Source organism: Hydra vulgaris, chromosome 10, assembly GCF_038396675.1.
Source record: "Hydra vulgaris chromosome 10, alternate assembly HydraT2T_AEP".
In the NCBI taxonomy this organism is placed as follows: domain Eukaryota; kingdom Metazoa; phylum Cnidaria; class Hydrozoa; order Anthoathecata; family Hydridae; genus Hydra; species Hydra vulgaris.
Genome location: NC_088929.1, coordinates 21573995 through 21594882, shown reverse-complemented (window position 1 = coordinate 21594882; position 20888 = coordinate 21573995). Strand labels below are relative to the sequence as shown.

General features: G+C 28.9%; 1 protein-coding gene across 1 annotated transcript; it reads right to left on the bottom strand.

Annotated features, from left to right (window-relative positions):
* Positions 1-1648: 1648 nt before the first annotated feature.
* On the bottom strand, positions 1649-17353 carry LOC136085840 (uncharacterized). Its single transcript, XM_065807489.1, has 2 exons — positions 17234-17353; positions 1649-3563 (listed from the first exon to the last, which is right to left on the bottom strand). Exon 2 carries the CDS (start codon positions 3538-3540, stop codon positions 2041-2043), a length of 1500 nt encoding a protein of 499 aa, XP_065663561.1. The 5' UTR covers positions 3541-3563; positions 17234-17353; the 3' UTR covers positions 1649-2040.
* Between the last annotated feature and the right edge of the window lie 3535 nt (positions 17354-20888).

Below are 20888 nucleotides of genomic sequence, written 5' to 3'. Positions count from 1 at the left end.
CAACTGGAGCAATAGAGGAACATTTTCTTGGTTTTATTGCCATTACGGAAACTACAGGAGAGTATATAACAAACTCTATATTACAAAAACTAGAGAGAAATGGTCTGGATATACAAAACTGTCGAGGACAGGAATATGATAATGGCGCCAATATGGTAGGCATTAATAAAGGTCATTAATAAATAGTCAACACAGAATGTTGATACAAGGCGCTTAATGAATATTTTGAACGCTTTGATTTTATTTACGATATCAAACATTTGAAATTTTTGCCAAGAGCGGACCTGCTCAAGCATTGTAATAATTTAGGTACAATACTTCGGGAAAGTGAAAACAGAGACATAGATCCTTTTGGAACTTTAGAAAGAACTTCAAATTTTAAAATTTTCTTTACTAGAAAATATGGTGCAAAGCAACTTATGCAGTATATTTTAGAAAGTAATTTTGAAGAAATATATCCAAATCTTTACATAACAATAAGAATCATGCTCACAATTCCAGTAAGTACAGCTTCTGCTGAGAGAAGGTTCTCAAAGTTAAAACTGATTAAGACCAACTTAAGAAGTACGATGAGCCAAGAAAGACTATCTACTTTATTCATTTTGTCCATTGAAATTAAAATAGTATAAATTATGACACAATTTTAAAAAGGTTTAGCGAGGCTAAAAGCCGAAATGTTCGTCTTTTTTAATTTGTGTTTGTTCGTGTAATTATTGTTATTAATTTATATCATAATTAACAGTAAAACTTCTTTGCTCCTTCTAAATTTTTCAATTTAAATTTTTAAACTTATAATGAAACCTAATATTTAAATATTAAGAACAAATAAGTGCGAATACCTTTATCATAATTAAGTGTAAAATAAATATGTTTATAATAGTTAACAATAACAGCTCTGACTTGTGTTTATAACTTTCAATCTTGTTTATAACTTGTTATAACTCAAATGTGTTTATAACTTTCACTCATAAAAACAAACCTTGATTTGGCCAAATCTAAAAATAATAAAAATATCGTGTTCAATAAAAATTCAAGCCCGGAGATTTGGCCAAATCAAGGTTTGTTTTTATGAGTTTTTTTTTTTTACATCAAGGGACATCGCAAAGCTAATTTCGCCAACGTCCACGATTTGCCTAGCGCTGCCGCTGGCAAGATGTGGTAAAACAACATCTTGTTTTGTCATCAATTTAATTAGGAGATTAATGTAATCTTTAGTAAAAATATTTTGTTTTTGAAATTTTATGGTCTTCTTTCTCGTTTTGGTTTTTCTATACAACCATGCTGAGTTGGTAGTAGAAGTTAACCAAAAAAAGAAAAAAGTCTTTGAGAAAAAATATAACCCAAGTGGATAAACTACTGTGTATTATTAAAGTTTAGAAATTAAAATTAGTATTATTACTGAGTAGTAACCATTTAAATCACGATTGAACTTGTACTTTTATATTTTTTTGAGTTTGAAAAGGATAAGATTAGTCAGAAACAATAATCTAATAAGTTAGATTCAGTTAGAATAAATTACCGAAATTATAATAGAGAATATTCAATTACTCAATTACTTGTTTCAGCAAAAAGTCAATTACTTGTTTCAGCAGTCCTAACTCACACAAAAATAAAACAATTATTTAGTGGTCACAAACAGTATACAAAATTTAAGCTTGGAGATGTAAAACAACTTATTGGACATAACAATCAATACAAAAGCGAATCATCAGAACCGAATGGAAAAAATGACGTCTGAAAGCTTTATGTTCAAACATTTAATGTCTAAGTAATATTTTTCTGATACTTCTCAACTAGGAACCTAATTAAAAAATAAGCTAGATCACAAACAACTTTCTAAAGAAAAAATATTTAATGCTCAAATCTAATTTTGTCTTGAGTTTTTCGAATGCGCAGCCATTTTCAAAATTTATGTTTAAGTTGCATTAAAAAAAAAAGTTTTTAATCTTCGTAATCATCTTTCGAACGTTCGAATGAGATTGAAAATATCAAAAAATGAATTTACTTCAACTTTTGCATCAACTAAAATAATATTAACGGTCAGATAAAATCTTCACTAACTTTATGCATTTCAGAATACTTTTCTTTAAATTCGTGCAATACGAAACAAAATTTGTTTCTGGCATTAATAGTGTTTGCACGAACTGTTTTCTGAAGTGGAAATTCTTGAATCATTGAGTCAGTGTTTTGCAAAGGGAATTCGATCTTAGAGTTGTAAATAGGTTTGTGAATGTTGTTTTTTAAAAAAAAAATTTCTTGTTTACAAACCTTTTCATTAAACTCATTTTGAACAGTATTGTAAACTTTATTAAAACACGCCTTTTGAAAATTTACGGTTTTATCATTGTTTACTTGGTTTATTCCCAACATATGTTTCCCAGAGCAAATGCTATCCGCTGTACTTTTAGCCACATACTCTTGAAACAAAGAACTTGTTTTTTCATTGCTAAATTGTTGGAGTAAATGCTCTGTTACATTACTTGGTGTACTTTGATTGCAAAATTGGTTTAAATGTTTTTTATACGCATTGTCTTGAAACTCGAGTCCTTCATTTTCTACAATTCCTCCAGAGATTTCTTGTTTCTTTTTCCTGTTCTCTTGATTATCATCATGATATTTTTGTGCCAGTTCGAACTCAGGGTTCGTATGTTGGGGTTCGTATTGTGTGTAACGTGTTATAACAATTTTTTCGTCTCTATCATTGTTTGTAATGCAGTAGTTTATGCTATTTTTTCTACTGTTAAAAGAATTATTCATAAATGTACCGCTATTTAAACTGCAACATTTAAAAAAATTGTCTTCAACAAGTAACTTAGAGTTTATTGAATGATCGTGCTTAAATGATAAGCTACAATTTGTCAAACAACCATCTTTACTTGGTAAATTAAAACTTTTTGAATATTCATTCCATAAACCATGTTTAGGTATATTGTTTATCCTAAAACCCGTCAAAACAAATACTTTCAATGGTTTTTCATCGCATTTTTTTAAATCACATAAATTTTTTTTTAAATTGCAAATGTTTTTTTTGAAAGAGTTTTCTTTTGTTTCTAATGGAGTGTTGTTATAGGTTAGTTGTAGTTTGCTATCAATAAGTTTGGTCTGATAATTGACATTTTCACTGAATATTTTTGATTCAGTGACAGGTTTATCTTCTATTTTTAGATCTCCTAGCTTATTTTTCTGAAAACAGTATTTTGCTTTAACCAGCTCATCACCAACATTTTTATGCAATACGTCAGAATATTCAACCTGCTCGTCATCAGTGTTTTTACACAACTTGTTAGAATATTCAGCTAACTCCTCACCAGAATGTTTACACAAACTTTTGGTATACTCATATTTTCTACTCAATCTATTTTCTCTTCTCTTTAAAGATTCGTAATATGTATCCTCTATTGCTAAAGCTTTACTCCTTCTTAATGAATCATTTACAAAATACGGATTACTTGGACAGTTTATTGGCGTACCAGTGGCACAAATTGTTAAACCGTATTTATGTTCTTTAAAATCTTCACTTTTATTGCACGTGTAGAACATTTTACGATGCTAGCAAAAAACACCTAAACAAAAATATCTGATTAATAACAAGAAACAAAAATGTTTGGTGAAACATTATATGCTTTTTTTTTTGCAATGATGGTTTGAAATAAAATGAACTAGAAAAAAATTTAACTTAATTAAGTCGTTACGTTATCTATTTAAAAAAAACAAACATATATATCTTTTTTGTTTAGTTTAGTTCAATTTATTAAAATAGGTGTAAACAAAGTTGGTCAAAACATGTGTCAAAACAACAAATGGTCAAAATATATGTTTAAACATGTTTCAAAACGAAGTTTCGCATGTTTTGACCAAATTGGTCAAAAGCATTGAACTAGGAAATTCGCGTTTTTTTTCGAAATGTTGTTTATTTGGCTTTAAATAGATAATTAAAAAGTGCGAACTTTTTTCTTAAGGAGAAAAAAAATTTTTAATTGATTAAATATTTTTATTCATAAAATTATAACTAATAAATTAAATTTGACGGTTTGATAAATATTAAAACCTTTTGCAAGCACTTATACAAAAGCAATAAATAAATTTGATTTAAGTTTATTGATAATTAACTTTATTTGGAATTACTGATTTTGATCAGTAATTCCAATCATTATTAATTTTTAAAACTATACCACAATTTTTGTCTTTTTGAACGCTAAGAAAGTATTGAAATTACTTGTATGAAATTTAAAATTTATTAATGAATATAAAGTATAAAAACCTAAAGCTATTAAAAATGTTGATGAAATTTTCTATGATCCAAGAGTGGTAACTAATATAATCAGTACCGGATTAACGATTAGGCACACTAAGCACGTGCTTAGGGCACCGCATGGAAAGAGGGGCACCACGATGAGCTACTACAAATTTTTTACTAAATTTACTGCATGAACGGCCTTAGCAACAGGTTGTTTATGTCGGAAAGTATAAACTGAAATCAGCTTTTGATAACTGTTTCTGCCAGTAACTGTTCCATGTTTATTAAACTGAATAAGCCATGATTTCTAGGAACAATTATTATATTTAGACTTATAACTTACAGAAAAACTATAATCCTCGTGTTTAACTTTATTAGCTACCCTCGTTTATCAGTGCATTTTTTATTATAGGAAAAAGAAAATATGATTCAAATCTAAGAAGGAAATCAGACGGTAGCAGGATATTTAAAAAAATATATTATAGAAGAAATCAGTTTTCTCCAGTATCATCAGTAAGCAATACAAATAGCTTGACTTTTCAATTGGAAATCAATAATTTTACTAACACAAAATCTAAAATCTTGACGTCAATATCTTCAAAAAAAGTAACACAATGCAGTATTAATAGTTATATACAAATTAATTATTCAAATGAATTACCTTTATGTTTTATATTTATTGACATTTTAAAATCAATTATTATTTTAACTGTTCAATTAAAATAATAATTGATTTTAAAATGTCTGTGTCAGTTTGAAATCTATACTAATTCATCAAAAAAGAAAAGATTGACTATTTTTTTAAAATTCTTTTGAATAACACCTTCTTGCGATTGGAATAAAGATAAAAATGCCAGGGATACATTTAGAGTGTTCACATTCTACAGCATAATTGACAAACTGACGACTGAAATGGAAAGAAGAAGTGAAGTTTACAATGATGTGTCACACTTCAGATTCACACTGACAGATGTGTCAGCACAGTTTTTATTCACCAATAACCTAGAGTTAAACAAAGAAGAGTATTTCAAAGGCTGTCATACCTTAGTCAGTTTTTTACAGGAAAATCTCAGCATGAACATTGCTGGAGAACTGCAGCAGTTTCATAAGTACCTCAGCTCAAAGTTTCAGGGGAACAAAAGTTATTTCCCTTATGCTGAACTTTATGATGTTATTGTTCAAGATAAACTTCTTTGTGTTTTTCCAAACCTGGATATTGCACTTTGCATTTTCCTTACCTTCATGCTAACAAATGTTTCTGCTGAGCAATCCTTTTTACAGCTTTAGAGACTCAAAAGCCCATATAGAACAACAATGAAGCAGGAGAGATTGGACTCTCTGCCTCTGCTCTGCATTGAGGCAGATATGCTTACTTCAGTTGACTTTGATAATGTAATCAACAATTTTGCACCTTCAAAGTCTAGGAAACGAGATGTCTGATTTATAGAAATTATAACAGTTACTAGTAGTGTAGTAGTTTCGTAACTGTTTACATCAAACTCATATATGTTGCTTACAACTTACATCATCATAGTTACATGATGTGTGACAGTGTGATGTATAGATTATAGCATGTGCATATAATATTGTAATAAATATTAATGTTGCACAGCAACTTGCAATTACCTGCTATTGGTTGGCTATGTTCGGGCACCATACTTGGTTAAGTGCACAGAGGCCCTAAATATAACGAACTAACTTTTTACTTCAGTTGATCCAAATTTAGCAAAAGAATTTCAATCATAAACAAAAAAAAAAAATTTTTTTAAATATGTAGTTTTCCTTTAGTGTTTTATCTAAACTCTTTTGAATTGTCTTTTGACGAATTCGATAAGACCTTTAGAATACTAAAGTTAAATAAGGCAGTCGGCCCTGATAATATCAATGGAAACATTGTTATTGATACATATATCATAAAAAAATATCCTTTTTAAAATATTTAAATGTTTAATTCAACAAGGAATTTTTCCTGATGAATTAAAAATAGCCAAAGTTTTGCTAATATTTAAAGGAGGAGACGAACTTAATGTTTGTAAAACCGTTCATTACCTGTTCTCTGTTTTCTTAAAAATTATATAGAGAATTCTTGATAATAAAAATTTTCAATCATCTTTTTTAAAATAATCTACTATACAAAAATCATTATGGATTTAAAAAAATAGCTCAACTGAACAAGCTATAATCCAAATAATACAATATATTACAGTGCCATTTGAAAAATCCTAATTTACCTTTTTATTGATTTATCTAAATTTTTTATTGATTTTTCTTGCATTTTTATTGATTTGTCTAAAACCTTTTATATGATTGATCATAAAATTTTATTTAAAAAACTTAAAAATTATGAAATCTGGCAATGTTTTGAAGCAAATAAAAAGTTATTTAAGCAATAGAAAGCAATTTGTTCACTATGACGTATCATCGAAATCAAAATCGTTAGATATAACATGCTTAGTTCCTCAAGGGTCTGTCCTAGGACCTTTACAATTTTTTATTTGCATAAACGATCTTCATAAATCTAATTTAATGACAATTACGTCCGCTGATAACACGAATTTTTTTTTTATTTCATTTTACTTAATTAGATTCTAATATATTTTTAGGTTTGTTTTATTATTAATACTTTTAAGAAATCTTTTATCGTAATTTATATATGCGAAATCTTTTATCTTAACTTATAAAGAGTTAAACCGAGTCAAACCGCACACTTAACAATAAAAGTTAAATAACTTTTTTATTTTTCATTTATTTATTTTTTTTATTACTATTATTTTTTTTTTTATTAGATAATAAAAAACATTTATTTTTATTATCTTATGTAGTTTTTTATTAGGTAATAAAAAACTATATAAGATAATATAAATATATGTTACAAAAATAATAAAAAAGTTATCGAAAAATTAAATGAAGGGCTTATTGTGAAACAATGACAAGCCACACTTTTTTCAAAAATGAGTTATTATCATTTTTATAATCATAAATAGTATACGCAATAGCCAAAAAGATATTAAGGCATAATTCTTAAAATTGGAGCTATAATTATAAAATCATCTTACTGCAAAATGTGATTTTATAGATTTAAATAAAACTTAGGAGTCATTTTTCTCAAATATTTGTTTTTGTGGCTTGTCATGGTTTTACAATAAGCCCTTCAAATGTAAAGAAAAAAATTGTGCGGTTTTAGGCGACATTCTGATAAAACCGCACACTTGAGAAAACATTGAGTTTTTTAAATTTTAACTTTTTTTTATTATTATTTTTAACACAACTCATATCTAAGAAACTATATTTAAGTTTTTACATTTTTTACAACAAAAAATTTAGTTCCAACTACTCATTTCTTTGGTAAACATGTTTCTTTGCACAACCGTTCCTTACACATCGAATTCTCGCATTGCAATATTTCTGTGCGTAACTGTACTCTACACTTTTTACATTTTACAACTTTTAATCGTTTGGCTGCTGGTACTTGTTCTTCATTACCGTTTTGCTGAGGTTGCTCAGGCGTTTGAGTACTTGACATAGAGAGTTTTGCGTTAAGTTTAGAGTTGCTCAGGCGTTTGAGTACTTGACATAGAGAGCTTTGCGTTAAGTTTAGCAACTTTCATGGCTTTCTTTGTTGCTTTTTCTTCATCTTTTTGTTTGAGGAACTCGATCACATTTTCTTCGGTAAAACATTTTCCGCCAAGTTTTGACATATCGCACTGCTTCGATTTCTTAACATGCGATTGATTTCTGGCTTGAAATAACTGCTTCAAATTCATCTCAGTACCTTGCAACGCTCAAAACATGCTTGATACTTATCAAAACTTGAAGCTGGTGTGGTTGAGAAAGATGATAATTGGTGTGTAGTTGGAGTATATGCTGCGCCAGCTATTGAAGATGACGAAGATGTGTCTGAGCAAGATGGTGTAGGTGCTGCGGAGGCTGCTAAAGTTGATGAAGGTGAATTAAATGTTTGTGTGATTGCTAATGTCTTATGACTTATGTTTTTTTATTAAGTGGAAATAAGCCAGTGTACTGGAAACCAGCGATTGCATGCAAGCGTGTAACACATTTACCACTCTCGTACAGCAGTTTGAGCTAAGGTGGAAAACTTTGTTTATCTAAATTTCTACATTTTGAGTCTTTGTAATACTTTGTAAGAATTTCTTTCCATGCTTATTTGACATGACAATAGACACCTTTATCCAATGGTTGTAGAATATGTGAAGAATGCTCTGGTAGACAAATCAAGATTATACTGTGTTTTTTACACAGCAATACCGCTTCCAAAGTTATATGATTTGTATGCCTATCTAATACTAAAATATGAATACCACGAATTTGTTCAGTTTCGGCTTTGAATACTTCTTTTATCCATTCAATAAGCATATCGTGCTCCATCCAACCTAATTTTGAAATTGAATATTTGGTGCCAACTGGACCACCTTTTGACCAGTCAGGAAAAAAGTTTTTTTTGGCTATGTATATCACAAATGTGGCTATGTATGTCCATCAGTGTTGCAGCAATTGTTTAAAGTATAATGAATTTTTTTATTGTTCCCAGTCTTGACCCTTTTTGGCACACTACGGTTGCTTTGGCTTGATCATCCGAAAAACCTGTTTCATCACAATTCCACATATGCGAGCCAGAAGTTGTACCAGTCTGTTGATATTGCTTGGCAGCACATTCAAAATAGAGATCAATTATTTCTAGCGTACAAGAAGCGTCTCTTTTAAATGCTAAGTTATTCGCTTTTCTTGTTGAGATTTCTTATGACCATCTCTTCATAAAGGCATAAAATCTGTCTTTACCAGGCTTGCCATTTTTGAATAAATAAAATTGATCTTCGCGTTTAAGATGGCCACATACAAATTCTAGGATTTCATTTGAGGTAAACCATAACCCCAGTCACCAAGTAATTGGAAAGCGTGCACCATAAATCTTTCTGTTTCATTTGAGAGTACCGTTTAGTACCTGAGCCATGGAAGCCTTTATTGTTGTTATTTTTGCGATCTTTGAGAGTTGAGACTGGAACGCCATGTTTGAAAGCTTTTCTCAAAGATGTTGTACTTTCTTTCATATCAGTGTGGCTAGTATATCTTTAGTGTGTCTTAGTATGTCTTTTTTGTATGCTTTTGTTTTTTTAGTTGAAATGTTAAAGTGAGTGAGTTTAATTGAATTGAGTGAGTGATGATTATATTGAGAAATAATATAATAAGTGGTTTTTAATGAGTAAGAGATGATTATATTAACAAATAACATTATAGTTCATTTTTAATTAAACCGAAACTAAGTTAAGATAAAGATAGGCGCTTATTCACTTGCGAAAAACTAAACTAAGTAATTAATCGAGTGTGCAGTTTTTTCAGAAAAAGGTTTTTTTTTACTTTATTGATTTTTTATTTAATTTATTGCTCTAGCTGCATAAAGTTATACTATCAGAATTAAAATCAAATTTCCAACAAGACAGTGCTAAAATTATTTTTATATCAGCTTCGGTTCAATTGCTATTTTGTTCGCACCGATACAAAATATATAAAATATTTTGATTCCCCGTTAAAGTTGTATAAAAAAAGAAAAAAAATGGAGTTAAATCGGCATATACTTTTATCAATTAGAACAGAGGAGATGGTTCTGTATTTTAATCTATTTTAATTTTTTTCATAGCCATATCCGTTTAGTTTTTATTTGATAATTTCGATCAGTGTGCGGAATGATATGGTGTGCGGTTTGATCCGGTTTTACTCTATACATTTATTTTCTTTACTGGACTTTTGTTGTGTAATATATACCTTGGTATATATTACAAACTTGGTAAGCCATGGCTGACGACATAGATTTCGAAATGGAGGGGGGGAGGGCACAGTAGTCAATTTCTAAAAAAGTACTCTATATCCTGAATTTTCCAAAAGAAAAAAAAAATTTCCTTAAGAAAAAAAGTGTGGGACAGTGCCCCCAGCCCCCCGGCGTTGTCAGCCCTGTAAGCATTATTTTAGGTACATCTTATATTTTATACTAACGTGATTTTATGTATTAATTATTTACATAAATGTTTGCTATTCAGTTATGAAAGTTTGAACTTGACTAGTTTATGTATTATTTTGTACGTACAGCAAATATTATGTATCTATCTGTTATATTCACGTGATTTATGCGTATAATAAACATAAGTTTATATTTATTTGTATTATTTATGCGTATTATTTATATATATGTGTAATTGTATGTAAGTGTATTTGCATGTACACACACACACACACACACACACACACACACACACACGCACACACACACACACACACATATATATATATATGTATATACGTATACTAAGGTGTTCCAAAAAACACATTTTTTATCAAGTAATTTTTACAATTGGAATTATGATGTATTTGGGACCCGAGAACAGGTCCGATTTTTGTCAGAACTTTTTTTTACTTTTTCAGTTTCCGCAGAAGGCAATTTTTAATCATGGCTGCCAAAAAGTCCTATTTTCATCATTTTCAACATATACCGCATGTGACGAAATAGAAAGCCACTCAATATGATTTATGAGTAAGTATTTGGCAAAAATAAAAAAAAATTTTAATTTTGAAAATTTATGAAACAGCTTTAAGTAAATGAAATCTGATTATATACATTATTAGCATTTCCTGCAGACTTTATTCATTCCTTATATTTATCCTGCAGACTTTATTCATTCCTTATATTATAGCTTATTCATTCCAAATCTTATAGCTTATAGCTTCAAACTATATTCCAAATCTTCAGTTTGTAGCTGCTTACATATTCTGCTAAAAAGCGAAATGATGCATTTTTAGGAGTGACTTTGACTATAGAGGAACCTGTGTTATGTATTTATCTCACAATGCTCTGTATTTCTGTTAGGATGGAACCAAATACGTGTAAATCATCAGAACCAGTTCCTAAGCGGAAACAAGGACAGCCATCAAATCCAAAGGGTGAAATAAATCATCTTCCACTGAAGATACCAGGTCAAGCTGGATGTCCTGGAAAACTTAGTTCAGCTCTAGACAAAGAAAACATCCCACCCAGTCTAACAGATGTTACCACTCCCCTAAAACCACACTTTTCTACAGCTACTTCTACAACTTGTACTCCAAGAAAACTTCTTACAAGAACTAGTACACCTAGCAAGACATTCATTGAAGTAATTGGTTCATGTCGTGCTACATTTAGCACTAGTAAGCTGCCAAATATTAGAACAGTATTGCAAAAATACAGAGATATAAGGATAAAGAACTACCTGACACCTAAACAGGATATTGCTAAAACATCCTTCATGAAATGTTGCCTATCTGGCAGTCAGCTAACATTTCAATTCAAAAGTCCAACCTCTACATTGAAAAGGTCCTCAAGGTCATAAAGACATACTGCCTGGCCAATACAGAAAGGAAGAAAAATTTCAGCAGGCCTGACTTCTAACACTACCTCAATTCTGTTTTTGATCTTGCACCAGTTGTTGTTGAACAGATCCTTACTTCTACAAGAGAAGCTACATGAAAAGGAAGATTTTGTATTCTTGCAGGTTCAGCGTAAAGTTTCTCAAGAAGGCACTACTCTGACTGCAATTAATCAAACAGCAGCATGAAAATTAAAGCGAAAAAACATGCACAGTCTGAGGCCAAAAAATCAATTTTTGAATGTGAAGTTATAAATTCAGATACAGAACTCAATGATCCCACATAGTACCCAAAGTAAAGAAAACCTAAACTACAAGAGTCAATAAACCGCGACCTACCATCCAAGACCCTCGGAGAAATCACATCAAAGTTAACCTCCCGATTGCCGCTTAGTCTCAATGCTGAACTTTCAATACTCTCTCAAATGATATTAGCTTGCTCTGGAAACCTAAATGATCAACCATATGGGGCTAAAGAATCAAAGGTGAAAAAAAGGCTGCAGCAAAGATAAGAGCAGATTTTGATCCTGAAATGATTGCCTTGCATTGGAACGCTAAACAAATCAAATTTGTCTCTCAAAATGCCGTCATCATGTAGCAGAGCGACATATTTATCATACTAATAAAGCTATTCGAGGTATGTTTATGTAACAGTAAATATCCCATTAGCCTGAACCATCATCAAAGCCAAAATGTTATACTTTCTAAAATGTACATCCCTCTATTTTTATAGCCGGCCTTTTTGGTCATCATTTTATTAATATTTAACTGTTTGAAGTGAACAAACAGACAATCATCTGGATCTAAAAGTTTACATTTACATATTTCATGTGCTTTGAACAGATTGACTAGGATAATCTACATCAATGGCAATGGCCTGCCAACACAACCTGGCCGCCTAACTACTGACCAGAAGGCCTTCTCGATGCTCAGGCCAAGTTCTCAGTTCATAGCAAGAACTTTGTACTTGTGCAAGATTGTTATGGCTATTCATCAGTTACCAGATCTGACCACAGCAGAGGAAGACAGGCTGTCTAGAGAATGGCAACATTCATTACAGTTCACTATGCCAAGTATTGGCTGCAGGCTTCTCTTATAGTAGCAGCACCCTGTCTTGACCTTCAGTTTTGGAAGGATGTGAAGCGTTTTGAGGTTTAAAGTTGTTAATTATTTATCATTGATATTGCATGAAATTATCATCAGTTGTTGTACTATGTTTTTTGGTCATAGTGTATATTATAATCATTTGTTTCATAATATTATTTGTATGTGCATGCTATTGATGAAGCCATCGCTACTGCAGTGAAATGCACTGCGGTAGCGATGGCTTCCGCAAAAAAGTGAAGCCCTTGTTTTTATGCCTCTATGTGATGCAAGTGTGTGTTTAAAGGAAAAACGTGATATTATCTCTAGTCACATCTAATTGCCTGCATGATTTTCTCCCTCAAGCCACGTCACAACGTTTCGAACTTCTCCAGGTAGATAAACCTTGGCTCCAGGATTTTGTTGGTCCACGATCTTGGCTCATCTTTGATTGTCTTTAAATACAGGATGTCAGGTTTCTAGCCATTAACAACATCATTTTAGTTGTCAATAGTCACCGGGAACTCATAGATTTCAGCCATCTTACAAAGGAGGAATGCATGAAATTAACATAAACGGTATCACCAAACCTCCTTGTCAACATTTATTATAAACTGATGTACTGTCATGTAAGACTTTTTAACACAAAAGTTATAATGCATGAATGTTTATATAGATATTAGTAAACATTTGTGTTTGTATACAAGAAATATAATAATATAAAATACTTGTACAGGGTGATACATTTTGTGGTCGTTAAAAATTTTGACAACAATAAAAGAGTTTGCATAAAATGTGCATATCTTTAGTTTCTTCATTTGTCACTTATATCATATTTAGTATGTATGTATTATATCGATATTTTTAAAAGTATATTTTACCGTAAAACAAGTATTCAGCTCATCATTAGCAGAAAAAGTTGAAACATTTAAATTAGAAAATTTTGGCACCCATATTGAATTTTGGCAGCCATATTGGATTTTTATATATTCCCCACAAAACTTATATTTTGTCCTAGTAGTATATCATATTGAGTGGTTTTCTATCTCATCGCATACAGTAAATGTTGAAAATATATATTAAATTATAAAAAAGTAATTATATAGATTTACAGCATTTACAGATTTTAATAACGATAATTTAAGTTTGTTCTTTTTGTTAAATGAGAGAGTGGGGAAAAAAAACTTATCTATTTTGAATTTGAATTTTTTATTTTATAAATTAATTTTTAAAATTTTTTTTTGTTGGTAATAAATATCTTTGATTGTGAACTTGGGTATGTGAGTATACACATATATTTATATATATATATATATATATATATATATATATATATATATATATATATATATATATATATATATATATATATATATATATATATATATATATATATATGTAGATGTGTATTCGTGTACATATGTATGCGTATGTGTATATATATATATATATATATATATATATATATATATATATATATATATATATATATAAAAATATATATATATATGTGTGTGTGTGTGTGTTTGTGTGTGTGTGTGTGTGTGTGTGTGTGTATGTGTGTGTGTGTGTGTGTGTGTGTGTGTGTGTGTGTGTGTGTGTGTGTGTGTGTGTGTGTGTGTGTGTGTGTGTGTGTGTGTGTGTGTGTGTGTGTGTGTGTGTGTGTGTGTGTGTGTGTGTAGTATCTTATGGTTGTAAATTAATTTTTATGTTTTCTTTTTTTGTTGTTGTTGGTTTTTTTTTCTTGAATGAATTTTTAAAAGTTTCTTTTAATGAATAACTTTGAAATTTGAATATATATAGCATTGCACGACCGTAAGTTAACCTTCATGTTATTGAAATTGAATTACTTCCTTAACTTTTATTAAAAATAACTTTGAAAGACTCTATTAAACTATTTTGTAAAAACTTCTTTGAAACATTTTTCTTTTTTCTCTCATTTTTAATTCTTAATTTTAGTTGCAACGTATTTATATAAATGTCTAGAACAAACAGGGACTTGGTGATAAGGCAAACCTGTCTTCTTCTCATCCTTGCCATTTTTTTATGTATTATAAAACACGGAACTTGTAAATATATTTACGGCTAAATAAATGAAAAAAAAAAAAAATGATGAAAATAGGACTTTTTGGCAGCCATGATTAAAAATGGCCTTTAGAAACACCTTAGTATACGTATATACGTATATATGTATATATATATATATATATATATATATATATATATATATATATATATATATATATATATATATATATATATATATATATATACGTGTATATGTATATGTAAGTATATATATATAGTTAAATATTAGCATGTTTATATATATCTTTGTACATATATGTTTGTAAATGATTATATGTGTATTTATGGGTGAATAATTATTATATTTGTATTATTAAACGATTATTATTTATTTAAATTCTGTTTAGGCGGTTCTCGATGACTTGATCTTATGATCTTCTGCGAGTATTCGCGTTCTTTTTGTAATGTTAACTTAATTTGTAATTCTTATTATATGTATTTTATTCATTTATTGTAAAATTTATTTTGAATAAATAAAGCAAACAAAAAAAAAAAAAAAGTTAAATTGAGAAAATCGAAAGAAATAATTAGTACACTTGTTGCTCTCACATTGAAGGTAGTTGTGGCCAACATTTTAGTGGTTTTTTTGTGTGTATATATATATATATATATATATATATATATATATATATATATATATATATATATATTTATATATAAATTAAGAAAAAATTATAATAAACCCAAAAAAAATTTTTTTTCTTAAAAATTTTTTAATTTAAGGATTATTTTATTATATAGAACACATTAAGAGGATGAGAGCAGACATTTTAAAAAATATATATAATATATATAGCAGACATTTTAAAATATATATAAAATATATGTATTTTAAAATGTCTGCTCTCTTCCTCTTAATGTGTTCTATGTAATAAAATAATCCTTAAATTAAAAAATTAAAAAAAAAATAAAAATATTTTTAGGGTTTATTATAATTTTTTTCTTAATTTATATATAAATATATATAAATTAAGCTCCACCCTAATATATATATATATATATATATATATATATATATATATATATATATATATATATATATATATATATATATATATATATATATATATATATATTAGGGTGGAGCGACTTTCACAGCAACAAAAAAGTTTAAAAGTTAACATTTCTGAGACGCAAATAGTGTTCTATTAGTTATTAGAGGAAAGGAAAAATTTGATGAGTTCTAATATTAGTTAGCAGTTCTTTTCAGAACTGATGTCAACAGGTTACGCAAAAGGTGTAGAACTTTATGCCGATATTGAAATTATTATTAATTTTTATTTAAAATTAAAACCATATTTTTTTTTGATAAAATTTCCGTTTTCCACATAATTTGCAAAAAAAGCAACAATTTTAAAACATTTTCGTTTATTATATTTTAATTAAAAACGAAATAGTGAAAACTATAAGTTTATATATATAACTATAAGTTTCATGCCTAACGGCAAACATCAGCCGTAATTTTATTTAAACTTGAAGTTCCATAACATAAGTTTTTTTTTTGTTTTTAATCATAAATCCAGACCCTTCCCGAGGGGGGGGGGCGTTGTTTAGCCCTCAACAAATTTTATTGGGGGGCGTGTATAGCCCTCCAACGAATTTTATTAGTCGGCAAATTGGAACTGGTGTCAGCAAAATTGGATCTATAGTTAGCAGTCGGCAAATGTCGGAAAACGAGGATCTTTTTTTTTTTTTAGATGAGTTAGTAGGCAAAAAAAATTTTTTTGGCTTTAGTCGGCAAAAAACAGACACGTCACCCAATTCCTCTACCCTACCTTTAAAATTTCTTCGGAACGGCCCTGCATAAATCGCTGTGTTTTGAAAGTTATACATAACAATAATAAGTTTCGGTAAAATTGAGTACCAGGTTAACATAGTTTAAAAGAATTATTTATTTCTTATATTACGATCCCACAAAAATCTTGTATCCTATATATTTCTATATATACATATAATATTATTATGTTATTCTTTGTGTGTGTGTGTGTTTATATATATGTATAAATTAAGTAAGTGTGCTCAATAGAGTGCTTAATATTCTTAAAGAACAGAGCAATAATAAATTAGTAAAAACACTCATCTAGTTTTTTTCTTCCACGATTTGTTTCTCTATTAGTAGGTTCATCAGAAACCCATTGTCCTGATAAACCTACTGATGGAGAAACAAATTGTTGAAGAAAAAAAACTAGATAAGTGTTTTTACTAGTTATATATATATATATATATATATATATATAATATATATATATATAATATATATATATATAATATATATATACACACACACACACACACACACACACACACACACACACACACACACAAGTAGGATTGCTCAAGATTTAATAAGTAAACAATATTAAAAATAAGCGCGTTCGAAAAACATAAAAACTTGTATTAACGCGTTAAAGCTTACCTAACAAAATTCAACATTTTAAGCTCTGAGTTTTCAGTTAAAACTAAAAAGCAAATTCCATTTAATTTTATGTGGAAAAAGAAAAAATATTTTGGAAATAGATTTCAAACAAGAGAATGACTACCAAAGAACTTTTTGTATTCTATATAATGAAATAAAGAAAATGCTTTTGATAAAACTAATGAAATGAAATAGAAACTCGTGAAATCGAAATGAAGGAAATAAAACAAATTCTTTAGATTCAGTAATAAAAAATGTATGAGGTATGTTCGTATAAAAAAAGCAAAACAAAATATTTATTAAAAACTAATGACGAATGACTTTTGATTTATCGCAATTAATTTATAACTCTTAACTTACCGCGAATAATTTGTAGGGACGACCGGCACAAGTTGGCAGCAGGAGTTAGTTGACGAACTGCGTTTATCTACAGAGCCTTTCATCAGAAAGTACCAAAAATTACATTAAACTTTTCTTATTGACCATTTCATCATTCACTGTAGTATTGTTAGGATTTGCACATTTGCACGGGAGATTTTAGGGATTATGTGTTCTAGGAACAAAAACGTAACTTTTGGATTATCGCTTCCTTTTTACTTTACAAAGAAAATAGTTAGACGCATAAAAAAAAAATATTATAAAAATTCCAAAAAAGTTCACAACTGGTTTACTATTTACAGATTTTTAAAAAGTAGTTTTTGTTTTTTAGGATCTATAGAGTGTTTATTGAAAAAAAATGCTTTTGGGGGAAGTTTTTTTATTTTATTTTTTTTATATATATATTTCATCGTCTTCAAAATAAATTATTTACAATATTTTTTAGTTAAGATATAATGGGAGCAGACAAAAGACAAAAGTTTTATCATCTAGTCCCGTTGTATTATTTACATATTTAACAAATAATAAGTTATCATATAAAAAAGTATTACAATCTCAGTAAAGTAATTTAAATACTTTTAAATAAAAGTGTTCCTTCTTTTTTTTTTTTTTTGAATACAATACAACTTAAAATTATAAAAAATAAAATTTAAAGATAAGTAATAATGTGAGTGATACCGATTTTTAACAAAGAGAAAAGTTGAAAAATAAAAGAGAATATTTTAAAAATAAAATAGAATTTGAGATAATTCGTAATTAAGTAACTGTTTTTTAAGATACTTTTAAAAATTTGAATTGAAATTGTAGTTTTACTATTATTTGAGAGAAATGAGCTCCTCCTCGGTATGTTGTTGAGAATTCGGGCTGTTTTAACAAAGGTTTTGGTACCTCATAATTAAGCATTCCAAGCTTTCTTAGAAGTGGATTGACACTGGTGTATTTATTAGCATTTAACATAAGGCGGCTTGCTTGTTTTGGTTAGTCTTGACGGATAAGTGGTTGCCAAGGTAATGTTACAATAACTAATATAGCCATAAATAAATAAATGAAAAGTAAAAAAATTTTAAACAGTTTTTATCCAACACATTTCTTGTTTTTTACATATTTCCAATACTTTTTGAAATTTTTTTTTGTATTAGATTAATGTGCTCTTTCCAACTTATTTGCACATTAATTAAAATGCCTAAGAATTTAACACAGAATGTCCGTTGTTACTTAGCTTTTTCTATTAAAATATCCGGTTGTTTTAAGGACAACGTGTCAGATTTTGAAGATTTTGAAAAGAGAGTATATTTGCTTTTATTTGTGTTCAGAAAGAGTTTGTTGGCTTTAAACCATTCATTGAGGTTGTCAAGTTCACGATTCATAGTGGTAAAGATTGACTTAATGTTAGAGTTGGTATAAAAACTTGAGTATCTTCAGCAAAAAGATTAAAGTTTAGTATACTAGATGATAAGCAAATATGGTTAATATAAATAATAAACAATAAAGGCCTTAGAATAGATCCCTGTGGCACTCGACAGAGCTACGGCATGTTCTGTCGAGTGCCCTTTTCTAAATCTGTACTTGTACCGTCCGTCCGTACTGATTTTTATTTGTGAACTTTGTGATTTATAAGATAGTTGTAAACCTTATTAGACATTACTCGCTCTAGAATTTTAGAAAAACACGGGAGCATAGAAATAGGTCTATAGTTAGATAACTTTAAGATACCACCATCTTTAAATATTGGAACCACTCTAGCTAGTTTGAAGAGGTCAGGAAAAATTCCATTTTAATGAATAATTAAAAATAATAAGTATGGGGTATTTAATAATATCAAAAACTTTAACAATCCTAGGGCTTATACCATCTAGACCAGCGCTAATAAGTCCTTTCGTAATCCTTGGACTATGTAGACTTTTAACTTGATTGATTTGATTTAAATTTCTCTAGGTGATAGTTGTACCTGGTATTTGAACGCAGATTATATTTTTCAGAAAAAGATATCAAGGAAATATCTGAAAAAACGCAGACGTTACGTAGTACGTAAACGTAGGTAGTAGATTGTTCTTATACTTATTCATAAAAATATCTGTAATGTGTTAAGTTTCTCAATATCTAGAATCATCATGCTTTTTGTCACTGGGGCCGGGTTTACTAACCAATTTAAATAATTAATTACTTTGCATGCATGGTAGTAAAATTAATGACCATTTTTATAGTTAAAATAAAAGTGGTCAATAATTTAAAATATTTGACGAACTTTTTTTTTTTTTTGAAGCCCCGGAAGAACGCCAAGAAAATTTTTTTAAATGAATGTAAGTAAAAACTTACCTTTATTCATACTCTTTAAGACTGCGCTTTAATATTTACAAAAAAATTTGCCAATAGGGCTACAGAGCTCAAAGAGTAAAAACAAAGGCAACTAGCCTGGGACTTCCCTATACATAAACTGACTTAAAAATTTATATTTTTCAAGAATTTAAATATTATGTCCCAAGTTGATGTATGTACGCCTCACTGCGTTAATTCCTATTTAGGAATTGGCGCAGTGAGGCGTACATACATCAACTTAGGGTTTTGGTTTGGGTAGGCACTCTTTTAATTTATAAAACAATTTATGAGAGTAGGGGAGTCTCTTTTTGAGGAATCAAAAAAAAAAAAAAAAAGTTTGTCAACTTACTATCCCCGGGGTAAGTTAGTGCAAAATACAAAAATGACTATTAATGTACTAATGTAACTGCAAAATTTATAGAAATAGAGAAAATTTTCTAATATGAGTGCAAAATTTAAAGAATTTTTTTTGGCAATAATTTTAAGCCGAAAGTTTAAAGATTTCTTTTAGCTGGTACAAAACATTAGTTCGCATAAGTCAAAACAGTAACTGCTACATTGAACTCGCTTTTATCTAACAATAAAACCCTCAAAAAAATTTTTTTTTTAATTATTTTGTAGAAAATAAACTTTTTCAATACTGTTAAAAAAAAATTAATTTCATAAAAATATCTTTTTTTTTCATAGTAAATTTATCAGCCAACCAAGTTCTATATTTTAGGCTCCAGCAAAATATTAGAAAGAAAATCAACGAAAATTAATTTTGGATTTAGTTAAACAAAAAAAAACTCACAAAACTATTTTAAAAAAGTCTGGTGTTCTACGTTCCACCATTTCAAACATTGTAAAAAAGTCTGAAAGTCACCAAACTGTAAAGGTTTTGAAAGGACGTGGGCGCAAACGTAAGAGTACTGTCAAATAAGATTACTTGATTGTAAGATTATTCAAGAAAAGTAGATTC